The following is a 15496-nucleotide window of genomic DNA, read 5'->3' as shown; positions in this document are numbered from 1 at the left end:
GGCTGCAGGGGGCGCTGGGCTCCTCGGGGGTGGGGGGGCACTCTGGCGGGGCCGAGACCGCCAGGTACACGAAGCTGTCCGTGGCCACGAAGGACAGGTCAGGAGTGGCGCCCCCTGCTGGCGTGGAGGACAGAGGCGGTGGTGCAGGTGGGGGGGAGTCCGTCCTGGGGGGTGTCGCCCCCTCTTCCCAAGCTGCACAAAGCTCCTGCTTGGAGTCCGGCTCGCTGGGAATGGAGGAGCCCAGCTCCTCTGCGCAGGTACTTTTGGGGTGCTCTTCCTCACCCCCACCCCCCTCCTCGCTGTCTCGCGCTCCCTCTTGCCCAGTTTCTTTCTGTAAGGATGAAGGGTCCGGACCGCCCCCCTCCCCCTCCTCCGGGGGGCAGTACGGATTCTCCGGGGTGGGAGAGTGAGCGCGGGAGCCAGACTGCTCATCGCCTGACCTTCGACACGCTCCTTCGTCGTCACTATCGCCCTCCTCTTCCTCCTCCTCTCCTTGCTGGGGAGACAGCCTGCTTCCCGAATCAGACCTGGAATCGGGACTGGTGCTGCCCGCGGCCCAGTGTGGAATGGGAATGGAAGTGGCACCGAGCCCAGGATGCTCCCAGCGGTCCCGGGCAGCCTCGGATTCGGCGTCGCCCTCCTCCAAGCCTCCAGGCTTCTCTTCGGTGGCTCCTGCACCCTGGTGCCCCTCTCCGAGCTCCTCCGGCTCCAGGGGTGAGTGTCGGGGGTCCTCTGACCCCGGGTGGGCCGAAGCCACGGCCTCCTCCTCCTGGCACTGTCTCTCCGGCTCCAGGGGTGAGTGTCGGGGGTCCTCTGACCCCGGGTGGGCCGAAGCCACGGCCTCCTCCTCCTGGCACTGTCTCTCCGGCTCCAGGGGTGAGTGTCGGGGGTCCTCTGACCCCGGGTGGGCCGAAGCCACGGCCTCCTCCTCCTGGCACTGTCTCTCCAGCTCCAGGGGTGAGTGTCGGGGGTCCTCTGACTCCGGGTGGGCCGAAGCCACGGCCTCCTCCTCCTGGCACTGTCTCTCCAGCTCCAGGAAGAGCTCGTCTGAGCCGGGCTCGGAGTTGGCCACCGGGGAGGGAGGGTAGGGGCTGGAGGAAAGCTGGGGCTGGAGTTCAGGCCCCCCAAAGCCAGTAGGGGGTGCCAGCAGGGGCCAACAAACGGAGCTCCCCGCCGCCTGCTCTGCATGAGAGTCCCAGTCCTGGAATGCGGGGAATTCGGTGCTCCCCTCCCGGCGGTCCTCGGGGTTCCCCTTGCTCTGCAGCTGCAGCACGGCCTGCCAGCCCCTCTCCTCCTGCAGCTCCCTCTCGCCCTCCTCGCCCTCCAGCTCCAGAAGGATCCGCATCTCGTCCTCCTCGAACCGCAGCTCGGAGGCCGTCCTTTCCCGCAGCTCGCCGGCCGGGGGGGGCCAGTCCAGGAGACCCCCGTCCCCTCCCTCCTGGCTCAGACAGGGGGACAGCGGCAGGCCCTGGTACCCCAGAGTCTCCCTGTCCAGCAGGAACGGCGAGGGGGGGGCCAGGAGGAAGAGGTCCCCTTCCTCCTCCTCGTCACTTTCCTCTCCGAGGCGGGGGGGCAGCGGGGGCAGAGCGGGGCAGTTGTGGAGGGGCTTCTGGCTGGCGGACGGGCCACGGGGCCAGGTCCTAGATTGGGCCGGGGGCGGCACTCGGGGCCTGTGGGGTGGCCAGAGGGGGGCGCTGTCCTGGCCCGGCTCTCGGCCCCGGCTCTCCTGCTCGTCCAAGCTCGCGCTCTTGCCCAGCGCTTCAGCGGGCCGCCAGCCGGGCAAGGGCGCCGCGGCCAGGCCCCTCATCTCTCCCCGGGCCTCGTCCCTCTGTCCCTCTGGGGGCAGGGCCGCGGGCCGCGGGGGGGCCGGGACCCCCGGCTGCAGTCTGTGCTGCTTCTGCGGCAGCTGGTGCTGCTGCCCACCTGCCCTCGGAGCCGGCAGCTGGCTCGGCCACTGGGGGGCGACGGAGGGCAGGGGGGGGGAGAGTTCAGGCACCCCAGAGGACGTGGGGGACGCCGGGTGCAGGGCAGGAAGAGGGGGAGCGGGACCAGGAGGAGGCTGGGGTACGAGCAAAGGCAGCAGGACAGGAGACAGGGGGATGCCCGCCCCAGAGAGCCGCTTCTCCGCAGGGTCCCCTGGCGAGAGCTCCAGGCGCTCGGCGAACTCCGGGTACGAGGGCGGCATGAAGGCCTTCCAGGAGCGGCGGTTGGGGTTGTCCTTCTTGTCGCCGCCCTGGTGGCGCCGCTTGGGGACTGCAGCTGCCCCCTGGGCGGCGGCGGAGGAGGAGGAAGAGGACGAGCTGGCGGAAACAGAGGCGGACAGGGGCGACGCGGCAGGCGGGGGCTTGCTCTGGGGGTCGCTGGACAGCTTCAGCGCATCGAAAATCACCCTCTCGTCCAGCTTCTTGGCGCCGGGCTCGGGGGGCCGGGCCTCGAACACGCCCCCCGCCCGGGCGCCCAGCGTGCCGTTGCTGGACAGCGTGCTGCCCTCGCCCCCCCCGGCCGAGCCCAGCGTGCTCCGGGAGGGCTGGCCCAGCTTGGGACCCTGGTCGATCTGCTCGTTGATGCGCATGGTGTCGTAGATGGAGCGCTGGGGCACGTAGCAGTCTTCGATGTAGCCCTCCTCCTCCTCGCCCTTCCCCAGGCAGCGGGGGCTCTGGCGCAGGCAGTCGGGCCGGCTCAGCGGCTTCCCCATGGCTGAACTGCAGGGGCTGACGCTACTCTTCGGGGCGCGCGGGGTTCAGTTTCCAGAGGCGGGCGGCTGCTCAGCGCCGGACGTCCTGGCTGAGGCAGGCTCTCGTGGCTCCGGGAGACCCTCCCATCTCCCCCTCTCCCTGCCCCTTCCTTCCTCCCCCTCGCCCCCCACGGCGGGAAGGGCGGAAGAGGGGCCGCGGCCGGGGGGGCTGCTCGCTCCTTTTACGGCGAGAGCAAGGCGGTGGGTTCGTGCGAGAGGAGGAGGAGAAAAGGAAAACAGGATCTGGGATTTGCGGAAACGGTCCTTTTTCTCCTGCTCTTCTGGTTGTCCCTCTCGGAGAGAAGCCGCTATCCCCTCCGAGATCCCCGGGACACGGGAATATCTGTTATCGGTTTCGGGATCAAGCCTCAGGCATCGCCTTACCGTTCAGGAAAAGGAGCAGAACGTTCAAGGTCCAAATTGTCAAGTCTCTGGGAAACAGGAGGCGCAGGAAGAGAGCAGACGCTGCTCATGGGTGGGCTCCTCTCCGCGCTGTCCCCCATCCTCGCTGCAGGCCGGTCGTTGAACCCCTCCGAGACGCTGGCGGCACACTCGCTTGCCGCGCGCGCTGGCATCGCCGGCTAGCGCCACCTCCAGCCCCAGGGACGCCCGTGCCCAGGGGCAACAGCGGGAAACAGGAAACGGGCAACGTTCATCCCTGACGGTTCCCACAGCCCGTGTCACATCCTCATCCTCCCCTCGCCCTCTCCCGGTGTCCGTTTTCCTGGGAGCTACAGCTGAGGAAGTGAAAAGCGCAGCTCCTGCGGAGCCCTCGGAGCGGACTGGAGAGATTCCGGGAGTCCGTCTGCGAGCTGGCCTCAGCTCCCCGATGTGCCCACAGACGCGCGGAGCGATTCCATTCCAGGGGCAAGCTGGCTCGGCTGCGAGCCCCAGATCCCACACGTGTCCTGCAGCTCGCCTGGGCGGTCAGCTCCGAGACCGGCTCGTCTCGCTCTCTCTCAGGCTAGTCCTCTGCTGAAATGGTTTGCAGCTGCTGTAAAAATCTCCCACTTTCTTCACTCTCTCTCCCTCCCTCCCTCCCTCTCCCCCTGTTTTCATTTGAATCGAGCTTCGTTTGTGGAGTTTCCTGTCCTGGTATTAAAAGACAGGAAGTCTCGCAATCATGCTGGTTTCCGTTCCCAAAAAACGGATCGGGGGAGAGGGAGCAGGGAGTGTGGAGAGAGAGAGAGGAGAGAGAGAGAGGGGGGGAGAGAGAGAGAGAGAGAGGGGGCGGGCAGATTTCCTTCTGGGTTCTCCAACACCGCCGTGTGATACCAGACACAGTGCAGAGAGAGCCTTTTCTCCTCCGTCTGCAAAATCTGTCCAGATGGAATCTGAAGGGACAGGAAGCCCGGAGTCGTGGAAGAAGGGAGATGGACTTTATATTCCACAATGTTTTATTTTTACAATTCCGTGGATCCCCGAAACTGGAGCTCAAACGTCTCTGGCGTGAGCGGCGACCAGTGGTGATCCGAGCCCCACGTCTTCCCGGAACAACAAAATCCTCTCCAGAACGAGATCGGAACAGAGGGAGGGAGGGCGGCAGCGCAGCCAGAACACGGGCGTACCGAAAGCAGAGCCGCTGGGACGCGGACGCGCACAGCCCCGGAGACCCCTTCCACACAGCACAGCAGCGGAACAAAGAGCCCAAACTTTCTCCCGACTCCCGTCTCCCGGGCAGCGATGTCTCACATTCCTCTCCACGGCAACTCGGGCCCGGGAGGGGGGGGCAGGCTGAGCAGAAATCCCAGCCGGAGAGGACTCGGAGCGGTGTAATCCGAGCCCGGAAACAAAGCGAAGGGAAGAAATCAGGTTTGCTCCATCGTGTGGCTGGGCTCCTGCTCCTCTCCTCTCGCACAGCGACGGCAGAGCGCTCTCTCTCCCTCGCGCGGCCCCTGTGCGCGTCTCGCTGTTTGTTTAAAGACCTCTGGCAGCGCTCCGGCTGTGTGAGCCAACGCACACTGGCTCTCTCTCTCCCAGACACACACGCATTCTCCTCTTCCCGGGGGGGCAGCTCCCCCCCTCTCTCTCTTTAAAACGGCTGGCTTCTTCCGCGGCGAGCCGCCGGACTACGGGCCGTGGGCTGCATGTCAAACAGGCCGAACCCCAGCCCCCCAGCCCACCCCACCCCCGGCCCTCTCCGAGCGCCGCTGCAGCTGTCCCGCTGCTCCAAGACAAACTTCTCCTCCCAAACAAAGGGGGTCTGTCTGTAGCCCCGCGCGCCCCCCTGCAGCAGCCCCGGCTCGGACAGACTGACAGGACGAGCGACGCGGTGCGTCTGTGAGCGCCGAGGGGTCACGGCCTGGGGAGCGCTGAGCCGGCCCGCCGCCAACTTTTAAATCCCGAGTCCGAGGACAGCGGCGCTAAGGCAGACAAACACTCTCTCCCGGCCAGCCCCCCGCGCCTCCGGGCGGTCACGCCTGCCCCACTTCTCACGCGCCCGGTCAACTCTGCAGTGCGGGCGGCGGGGGAGGGGGGCTCCGGGGGAGTCCTGCACGGCAACGTCCTGTGCCTCTGCTCCTCTCCCAGCTCTGTTTCTGATGGGGTCCCCTCGTTCCCCGTTCTGGCAGCCCATGACCTCTGAACTCAAGCGCCCCAGTCACCACAATCTCCCCGACTGCCCTCTGCACGCCCTTGTCTCCCGCCCCCCCCCCATCCCTCTCCCTCTGCCCTCCCCCACACACTCGCTCTCGGTATCCAGGCAGCGACAGAACTCTCTCTCTCGCTCCCAGCAGCCCTGTGAGCATTAACCTCTTCCTGGTCCACCTGCCTGTCCGGCGGCCTGCCTGTATGCTGGCGCACACCTGTCCTGTCCTGTCCCCCCCCCCCACGCACACACACACACGCCGGCCACTCGGTCCCCGTTGCCTCGCTCCGCTCTCTCTCTGTGGCACACAATCGACACAGCGTTGGAAAGCAACAGTTAAAAACCGCAAACGATGAGCTGGCTGTCTCTAAAAATCACACACCCACCTGGTGTGCACCAGACTGACTGCAGCCATCATCTCAATGCAGCAAAAACCATCTCAGTACTTATTATCCATCTCTCCACATTCTTCTGACTTATCAGCCTTAGAAGAGCCCCATCGCCTCCCCTAGTCCAACAAGTGCCACGGACCCGCCACAATCAGACAGCAGGAAAGGTTACATCGAGAAGAGAAAGAGAAAAGAAGCCATTTCACCCATCTAGCGACTGATCCAGCGATCACATCCACCTGTGTTCCAGACCCTGACCACTCTTTGTGCAAAGATGTGTCTCTGGTTTATAGTTTCAAATGATCTCCCCTGTAGTTTCCACTTCTACACTTTTTATCCACTGGAATACCAGATTACACATTCCTGCGTGTATCGCAGGTGGCCCTTCTATAAGTAGGTGAGAGCGCTGTGCTCATTCCCACAGGTGTGAGCTGTAAGGAGGTCAGAGCGCTGTGCTCATTCCCACAGGTGTGAGCTGTAAGGAGGTCAGAGCGCTGTGCTCATTCCCACAGGTGTGAGCTGTAAGGAGGTCAGAGCCCTGTGCTCATTCCCACAGGTGTGAGCTGTAAGGAGGTGAGAGCCCTGTGCTCATTCCCACAGGTGTGAGCTGTAAGGAGGTGAGAGCCCTGTGCTCATTCCCACAGGTGTGAGCTGTAAGGAGGTCAGAGCCCTGTGCTCATTCCCACAGGTGTGAGCTGTAAGGAGGTCAGAGCCCTGTGCTCATTCCCACAGGTGTGAGCTGTAAGGAGGTCAGAGCCCTGTGCTCATTCCCACAGGTGTGAGCTGTAAGGAGGTGAGAGCGCTGTGCTCATTCCCACAGGTGTGAGCTGTAAGGAGGTCAGAGCCCTGTGCTCATTCCCACAGGTGTGAGCTGTAAGGAGGTGAGAGCCATGTGCTCATTCCCACAGGTGTGAGCTGTAAGGAGGTCAGAGCCCTGTGCTCATTCCCACAGGTGTGAGCTGTAAGGAGGTGAGAGCGCTGTGCTCATTCCCACAGGTGTGAGCTGTAAGGAGGTGAGAGCCATGTGCACATTCCCACAGGTGTGAGCTGTAAGGAGGTGAGACTGCCAGGCTTACTGCATTGTAGGTGAGTCCCATTGAAAACAGGCCAAAGGCATTCCAGATAGACTGACTTTAGCACTGATTCGTGTTTCTTTGCTACACTGAACAGGCTGTGAATAATGCACTGCACTGTATACTGCCGCATTGTCATTACAACACACTGCTGCTTTAAATACTGCAGAGGAGAGCGAGTGAGATAGGGACAGGAAGGGAGGAAGTGGGAGGTGGGAGAGAGGTGGAGAGGAGCTCCTGGGCAGGAATGCTGGACTAATTCAGAACAGCTGAAATGAAAACCCTGCACTGTGACTCAGACAGCTGACACAGGGGGCCCACAGGAAGGCTGGAGGGGCTGGACCTTGATCAACACAGTTTTTCACAAAATTTTCTTTGATTCAGAAATTAGTTCATTAAATTAGGCTAACTACATCACAGTAAGTGTGTCAGACCACAGAGAGGAACAAAACCAATTAAGATATCAGAGCTGCAGGACAACACTGGAAGATGGCAGCCTGATCCACTCCGGGTTTTACAGTGCTATCAATCAGAGCCCCAGTCCGCTAAAGTCCGCTCCAGGGTTTACTGCCTACAGAGGGCTGGTACAGGAGGAAGGATATTTCATTCTTGCTGCCTTAGTTTGGGTAACTTTGCATAGGAAAATGTCTGGAACTAAACCGAATTTATTATTGGCTGTAATAAGAAAAGTTATTCTCGAGGAAGAACTGAGAGCAGGGGCCAGTCCCCTCCGGAGCCCCGCTAGGATCTCCACAGCGAGACCGAGATCGCAAGGCCAGGGGCATTCCCATCCACATCCCGGAGAGACGGAGACCTCTCTCCACTGCCCCCCTCACTCCCAGCTCCCTCTTCCTCATTCCCTGCTCCGCTGAAATTCCAGACCCCTGCAGCTGTGGGGAGGGGGCTCGGGAATGCAAGGAGGACACAAGGGAGACGGACAGCTGAGATTCCGGACGCTCCGCGCCTCTGGAATGCTGCCGAGATTGGAATCAGAAACCCCAGACACGCACAGAGAGGCCGGGCTGCGCTCTTATTCTGGGAGTGGGGCTGAGCGAAAACACAGCGCAGGGAGGCAGACAGACCCCCTGCTCGGGGGCAGCGACCTCCACACCCTCATCAGCCAGACAGCGGGGTCCCTCTCTCTCGGGGGTCCCGCCCCGAAGACACGCCACGCCGGGGTCAGGCAGGGGTCACCAGCGCTCTCCTGCCGCGCCTGCTGCTCAGACACCGCAGGCTGACTCACCCAACCGCCCATCGCGCCGACCAAAACACAGCCATGACATCACCGCTCTGGACAGGCCGTCCTGAATAGGGAAGGGGCCGCTGCTCGTTCCAGTGCTCACAGACATGTCTGGGTTTGAAATGACCTGGACGCCTCTGGTTACAGGCCAGCGAGAGGGGAAGAGCCCACTTTAGGAACCCGGAGTCGAACTCAGGGAAGTATCTCTCTCTTAAAAGAGACTCCACTTTGAATCATTCTAAAAATACTGTGGCAGGCCGCATGTTTCCCCTCTCTCTATACTTCACAGAACATTTGCCTCAGAGATTTGCTTATCAGTCCACACCCAGATAAATATTAAAACAGCACAACAGAGTGTGGTTAAACAGTCCAGCACACTGACACAGCCCAGTCACAGGGCTCTAGACTCTTCTAGTCCCTGTGGAGTCCAGCACACTGACACAGCCCAGTCACAGGGCTCTAGACTCTTCTAGTCCCTGTGGAGTCCAGCACACTGACACAGCCCAGTCACAGGCTCTAGACTCTTCTAGTCCCTGTGGAGTCCAGCACACTGACACAGCCCAGTCACAGGGCTCTAGACTCCTCTAGTCCCTGTGGAGTCCAGCACACTGACACAGCCCAGTCACAGGCTCTGGACTCTTCTAGTCCCTGCGGAGTCCAGGACACTGACACAGCCCAGTCACAGGGCTCTAGACTCTTCTAGTCCCTGTGGAGTCCAGCACACTGACACAGCCCAGTCACAGGCTCTAGACTCTTCTAGTCCCTGTGGAGTCCAGCACACTGACACAGCCCAGTCACAGGGCTCTAGACTCTTCTAGTCCCTGTGGAGTCCAGGACAGTGACACAGCCCAGTCACAGGGCTCTGGACTCTTCTAGTCCCTGTGGAGTCAAGGACACTGACACAGCCCAGTCACAGGCTCTAGACTCCTCTAGTCCCTGTGGAGTCCAGCACACTGACACAGCCCAGTCACAGGGCTCTAGACTCTTCTAGTCCCTCTGGAGTCCAGTATACTGACACAGCCCAGTCACAGGGCTCTAGACTGTGACAGGGCTCTAGACTCTTCTGTGGAGTCCAGTACACTAACACAGCCCAGTCACAGGCTCTAGACTCTTCTAGTCCCTGTGGAGTCCAGGACACTGACACACAGCCCAGTCACAGGGCTCTAGACTCCTCTAGTCCCTGTGGAGTCCAGCACACTGACACAGCCCAGTCACAGGCTCTAGACTCTTCTAGTTTCTGTGGAGTCCAGCACACTGACACAGCCCAGTCTCAGGGCTCTAGACTCTTCTAGTCCCTGTGGAGTCCAGGACACTGACACAGCCCAGTCACAGGGCTCTAGACTCTTCTAGTCCCTGTGGAGTCAAGGACACTGACACAGCCCAGTCACAGGGCTCTAGACTCTTCTAGTCCCTGTGGAGTCCAGCACACTGACACAGCCCAGTCACAGGGCTCTAGACTCTTCTAGTCCCTGTGGAGTCCAGGATACTGACACAGCCCAGTCACAGGGCTCTAGACTCTTCTAGTCCCTGTGGAGTCTAGCACACTGACACAGCCCAGTCACAGGGCTCTAGACTCTTGAAGTCCCTGTGGAGTCCAGCACACTGACACAGCCCAGTCACAGGGCTCTAGACTCTTCTAGTCCCCGTGGAGTCCAGGACACTGACACAGCCCAGTCACAGGGCTCTAGTCTCTTCTAGTCCCTGTGGAGTCCAGGACACTGACACAGCCCAGTCACAGGGCTCTAGACTCTTCTAGTCCCTGTGGAGTCCATCACACTGACACAGCCCAGTCACAGGCTCTAGACTCTTCTAGTCCCTGTGGAGTCCAGGACACTGACACAGCCCAGTCACAGGGCTCTTGACTCTTCTAGTCCCTGTGGAGTCCAGGACACTGACACAGCCCAGTCACAGGGCTCTAGACTCCTCTAGTCCCTGTGGAGTCAAGGACACTGACACAGCCCAGTCACAGGCTCTAGACTCCTCTAGTCCCTGTGGAGTCCAGGACACTGACACAGCCCAGTCACAGGGCTCTAGACTCTTCTAGTCCCTGTGGAGTCCAGGACAGTGACACAGCCCAGTCACAGGGCTCTAGACTCCTCTAGTCCCTGTGGAGTCCAGGACAGTGACACAGCCCAGTCACAGGCTCTAGACTCTTCTAGTCCCTGTGGAGTCCAGCACACTGACACAGCCCAGTCACAAGGCTCTAGACTCTTCTAGTCCCTGTGGAGTCAAGGACACTGACACAGCCCAGTCACAGGGCTCTAGACTCTTCTAGTCCCTGCGGAGTCCAGGACAGTGACACAGCCCAGTCACAGGCTCTAGACTCTTCTAGTCCCTGTGGAGTCCAGGACACTGACACAGCCCAGTCACAGGGCTCTAGACTCTTCTAGTCCCTGTGGAGTCCAGCACACTGACACAGCCAACATAAAAATAACCTCATTTGCAATCCCGCCCAGTACAGCTTTTTAAACCGCAGGTTTGCTGCTCTAACAAACAAGAGACACTGAAGCAATTCCACAACAGCACCCAGACAGATAGAAAACAAACCGTCGGAAACGATCCCACAGAAACGGGACTTCAGTGGCCGGTCAGAAGATAAAGTCTCCGTTCGGTACAGCTTGGTTCAGCCTCCTACAGCCCGTGGACACAGTCCGGTGTCCTGGAAGCTGGCCCAGTGCGGAGCCGCCCTCCTACCTTGAAGTCGTCCAGCTGCTGCTTGATGAGCTCCACCTCCGCCGCCACGGCGCCCTGCGCGCTCAGGCTGTCCTCCGCGCGGCCCAGCAGCGCGCCCAGCTCCGCTGCCCGGCGGTAGAAGTCGCGCACGCGCTCGGCGGCGGTCTCGATCTGGGCCAGCCGGGCCTGCCCGCGGTCCGCCAGCTTCCCCGCCTGCCGGCTCAGCGCCTCCGCCTCCCTCTTGAGCGCCAGCAGGTCGGGCGAGCTGCCCTCGCGCCGCAGCATGTCGGCGCACTCCCCGCCGCGGGCCTCCAGCTCCTGCCGCGCCGCCGCCAGCCGCGCCAGGTAGCCGCGCGCGTCCTCCGCCTGCGACTGCAGCGAGTCGGCGTCGCGGCCCACCGGGCCCATGCCATCCAGCTCGTCATCCAGGTCCGCCAGGCGGGAGAAGACGTCTCGCACCCGCGCCTGTGCCTCGCCCACGCCCTGCAGCCTCGCCTCCAGGGCCTGGCAGCACTGCTCCACCTGCGGGGGGGGGGGGAGAGGGTCAGAGGTCGCCCGCACCAGCCCAGAGCCAGACGCCACCCCGGAGCCAGGCTCACCTTCTGCCCGACGTCGGCGAACTCCTGCTCCGTGTCCGCCGCCTGCCGAGCCAGCCGCCGGCCCCCCTCGCTGTCGCCCCCTGCTGCCTCGGGCGCGTCCTGCACCAGCCCCCGCGCCAGGTCCCTGAAGTACGCCACCTGCGGCCGCAGCGCTTCCAGCGCCCCCTGCTGGCTGCGCAGCCTCTCCAGGCTCTTGCTGCTGCAGGCCTGCGGGCCAAGCGCCTCCTGCACCTCCAGCTGGTGCCTGGCGGTCTCCAGCCTCCGCTCCACGGCCTGCCGGCCCTCCTCGAACTCGCGCAGCCGGCCCGCCAGCTCCTCCAGCTGGGCCAGGCGCGACTGCAGCCTCTCCGCCAGCCCGTCCAGCCGGCGGTTCAGCCCGGCCTTCTCGTCCCGGACCTCCTCCTCCCCGGCGCGGCAGGACTCCAGCAGCAGGTCGGCCGCGGCGTTCAGGGCCTCCAGCAGGGGGCGCCGCCTCTCCACGTCCAGGCTGAGCTGCCGGGCTCTCTGCAGAGCCGCCTCCAGAGCCGCGGGGTCCAGGGAGGGCTGGATCTCGCTCTCCCGCTGCTCGCACGCCGCCACCCACGGGCGCAGCTCCTCGCGCTGCTGCTCGTAGCGCTCGGCCCGGCCCAGGCCCTCCCGCAGACGGTCCTGCCGCTCCAGGGAGGCCCGGCTCAGCTCCTCCCAGTCCTGGCGCAGGGCGGACAGCCGCGACTGCAGCGCGGCCCGCTCCTCGCCGGCGGCGGGCAGGGACAGCAGCAGCGACGCGCCCTCCGCCTGGATCAGCTCGTAGGAGCCTCGCTGCTGGTTCAGGCCCCTCTGGAAGTCCTCGTGTTGGGCCTGCTGCCGCCGCAGCGCCTCCGCCTGGCAGGCCAGGGCCGGCGCAGCTCTCAGGCGGCACGAGCGCTCTCCCAGCCAGCCGCACAGCTCCGCGAACATCTGCTGGAACTGCTGGAAGCTGGAGAGGGTGCTCTGGAGCTGGGACAGCCCCTCCGCTGCGACAGAGACGGAGAGCGTTTAGGTGGAAGGATTAGGGATCTGGGTTCGAGCTGGACTTCCCCCGAGAGACACTCACCTGCCCGCTCCTCCAGGCTCCTGAGGGGGGCGCTGATGGCCTCCAGTCTCTTCCTGAGCTCCTCCCTCAGGTAGGGCTCCTCCACGATCCCGCTCAGCTCCTGGCACAGCTGCTCGGCCTGCTGCAGCTCCCGGCGCGTCTGCTCCAGCTCCGCGCAGATCTCCCCGGTCTCCTCCAGGCGGCGCCGCAGGGCCTCGGGCCGCGCGCTCAGGGCGGCCTGCGCGTCCAGCCGCTCGCCCAGCGCGGCCGCGCTGCCGGCCAGCGAGCGCAGCAGCGCCTGGTACCTCCCGCTGGCGGCGCGCGCCTGCCCCACGCGCTCGCAGCGCCGCGCCAGGCGGCTGGTCAGGTCGCCCCACTGCTGCGCGATGCCGCCCAGCTCGGCCCGCACCTCGGGCGCCCCGCCACGCTCGCCTGGGGGCGACAGGATGGCCGCGGCCGCCTGGGTCAGCTGCTCGTACTGCGGGCGCCGCGTCTCGAACTCCCGCAGCATGAACTGGGCGAGAGGGGCGAGAGGGGAGAGGGGTTGGCCGGGCGCGGGGCGCGGGGCGCGGGCTCGGCGTGTGCGCGGGGCTGCCGTACCTCCGCCTGCTGGCGCTGCGTGTCCAGCATGTTGGGCTCGATGGACAGGGGCCCCAGCACGCTCAGCATCAGCTCCTTCTCGCGCAGCCAGGGCCCCAGCTGCGCCGCCGCCGCCGAGAAGCTGCCCAGCCTGTCGGCCGCGGCCTCCAGCTCCGCCTGCCGCTGCTCCGCCGTGCGATTGGCCCGCTCCCACCGCGCACCTGGGGAGGGAGCGCGGACAGGGCTCAGCGCGGACGCCATGGCAACCATGCAAGCGTCGGGGCTGAGGAAACCATGGCAACAGTACGTTTCACATGGCAACAGCAGACAGCTCAAATTCTCAGGAGCCATGGCAACGTTTGCGAGAGGTGTGGGCTTAGATAACCATGGCGACAGGAAGAGGGAGGGACAGAGAGCTGGCGTCGGGCACGCTGATCAATAATGTCCTACAGCAGGGAGCAGCGGAGACGGTTCTTCCGCAGAGCCTCACCTATGTCCTTCAGCATGTCCCTCCAGCTCTGCGTCTCGGGCGCGTCGGGGTTCTCCTCGATCAGCTGCTGCAGGGCCGCCCTCAGCTCCTCCACCTTCCCAGAGCTCTCCGCCAGCTCGGACAGCAGGGCCTGAGGCAGGGAGAGAGCAGCGGTCAGCAGGCCAGCAGGCCAGCAGGGGGAGGGGCCCCACGGAGTCGCTCGCACCCCCCTCACCTTGTTCTCCTCCGCCTGCGCCCGCACGGCCTCCGGCTTGGAGGGCGAGGCCGCCGGCCGCAGCGCCAGGCTCTGCTCCTTGCCGCTCAGCCACTGCGCGAGGCGGCCGGCCTCCAGCCGCGCCCGCTGCCTCTGCTGCAGGGAGGCGGCCTGCCGGCCGTGCCTCTGCCTCAGCTCCTCCCCCAGCGGCTCGTAGCCTCCGTTCACGTCCGCCAGAGAGCACTGGATCTCCGTCAGGTCTGGGCACAGGAGGGGAGGATCGGCCTCATGAATCATGTTCTCAACGTAACAACCGCCTCGGACACTGACACGCCGCTCACACCCGGCACAGACACTGACACAAGGATAACACTCTCACATACGTCACACATGCTGACACACTGGTGGATGTAAACGAGACAGTTACTGATGCCAACACTGACACTGACACAGTGATATTGAGACCGGCACTGACACTGATACAGTAACACTGACACTGACAGTGGGCTCGGACACACAGTTGGGAGACAGTGAAGCAAAGCAGCAGAAGAAATTCACTCCACAGAACAGTAATGATGCCCCAGTAACCTCACCTTTACATGTGTGAATGCCATTTACACTGCTGGGATTGCTGGCTCCATTGAGCTGTGGCACACCTGAGAAAGAGAAGCACACTGAGACTGGAAGACACACACACTGATGCACACGTCCACACAGACTGACTGACTGACACACACACAGTGGTGCACACGCCCGCACAGACTGACTGACACACACACAGTGGTGCACACGCCCGCACAGACTGACTGACACACACAGTGGTGCACACGCCCGCACAGACTGACTGACACACACACAGTAGTGCACACGCCCGCACAGACTGACTGACACACACACAGTGGTGCACACGCCCGCACAGACTGACTGACACACACACAGTGGTGCACACGCCCGCACAGACTGACTGACACACACACAGTGGTGCACACGCCCGCACAGACTGACTGACACACACACAGTGGTGCACACGCCCGCACAGACTGACTGACACACACACAGTGGTGCACACGCCCGCACAGACTGACTGACACACACACAGTGGTGCACACGCCCGCACAGACTGACTGACACACACACAGTGGTGCACACGCCCGCACAGACTGACACACACACAGTGGTGCACACGCCCGCACAGACTGACTGACACACACACAGTGGTGCACACGCCCGCACAGACTGACTGACACACACACAGTGGTGCACACGCCCGCACAGACTGACTGACACACACACAGTGGTGCACACGCCCGCACAGACTGACTGACACACACACAGTGGTGCACACGCCCGCACAGACTGACTGACACACACACAGTGGTGCACACGCCCGCACAGACTGACTGACACACACACAGTGGTGCACACGCCCGCACAGACTGACTGACACACACACAGTGGTGCACACGCCCGCACAGACTGATTGACACACACACAGTGGTGCACACAGACTGACTGACTGACACACACACAGGTGCACACAGACTGACGAAATACTGTATATACTCGTGCAATCACAAAGCCAGCCTATGAAGCCCCATCTCTCTTCCTCTGACCCTCCTACTCTCATATTTCTCCTGCTCCCCCCCTCCAACCCTAATCCCACATCTCTCCCCCTCTCCATCCCTCTCTCTTTCCACTCGTTCTCTCCCTTTATCTCTCACCAGTCTTGCTAGCTGGGGCTGTAATGGAGATGATCAGTGACTCCAGTTCAGTTCCAGTCTGGTTCAGCTCCCGAACCCGAGTCCCCTGGGCCTCCCACTCGCTCAGCAGGTCCTGGAAGACACCAGTTACACTCCAGTTACCTCCCAGTGTACACACCAGTTACACT

The 15496-nt window shown here is 63.0% G+C and overlaps 1 protein-coding gene across 22 annotated transcripts in view; it reads right to left on the bottom strand.

Annotated features, from left to right (window-relative positions):
- Positions 1-15496, bottom strand: part of macf1a (microtubule actin crosslinking factor 1a) — a 130040-nt gene that overhangs the window by 35369 nt on the left and 79175 nt on the right. For all 22 annotated transcript variants that reach the window (XM_069195334.1, XM_069195321.1, XM_069195322.1 and 19 more), the window contains 8 exons: positions 15330-15441; positions 14202-14264; positions 13630-13868; positions 13416-13545; positions 12947-13146; positions 12368-12860; positions 11296-12287; positions 10718-11218 (listed from right to left, as the gene is read on the bottom strand). In XM_069195334.1, the coding sequence (XP_069051435.1) occupies positions 10718-11218; positions 11296-12287; positions 12368-12860; positions 12947-13146; positions 13416-13545; positions 13630-13868; positions 14202-14264; positions 15330-15441 (2730 nt within the window). The remainder of the gene's footprint in view (positions 1-10717; positions 11219-11295; positions 12288-12367; positions 12861-12946; positions 13147-13415; positions 13546-13629; positions 13869-14201; positions 14265-15329; positions 15442-15496) is intronic.

The sequence above is a fragment of the Lepisosteus oculatus genome, chromosome 11 (assembly GCF_040954835.1).
Source record: "Lepisosteus oculatus isolate fLepOcu1 chromosome 11, fLepOcu1.hap2, whole genome shotgun sequence".
NCBI classification, from domain to species: domain Eukaryota; kingdom Metazoa; phylum Chordata; class Actinopteri; order Semionotiformes; family Lepisosteidae; genus Lepisosteus; species Lepisosteus oculatus.
Note: the sequence above shows the minus strand (reverse complement) of the source record. Positions and strands in the feature narration are given on the sequence as shown.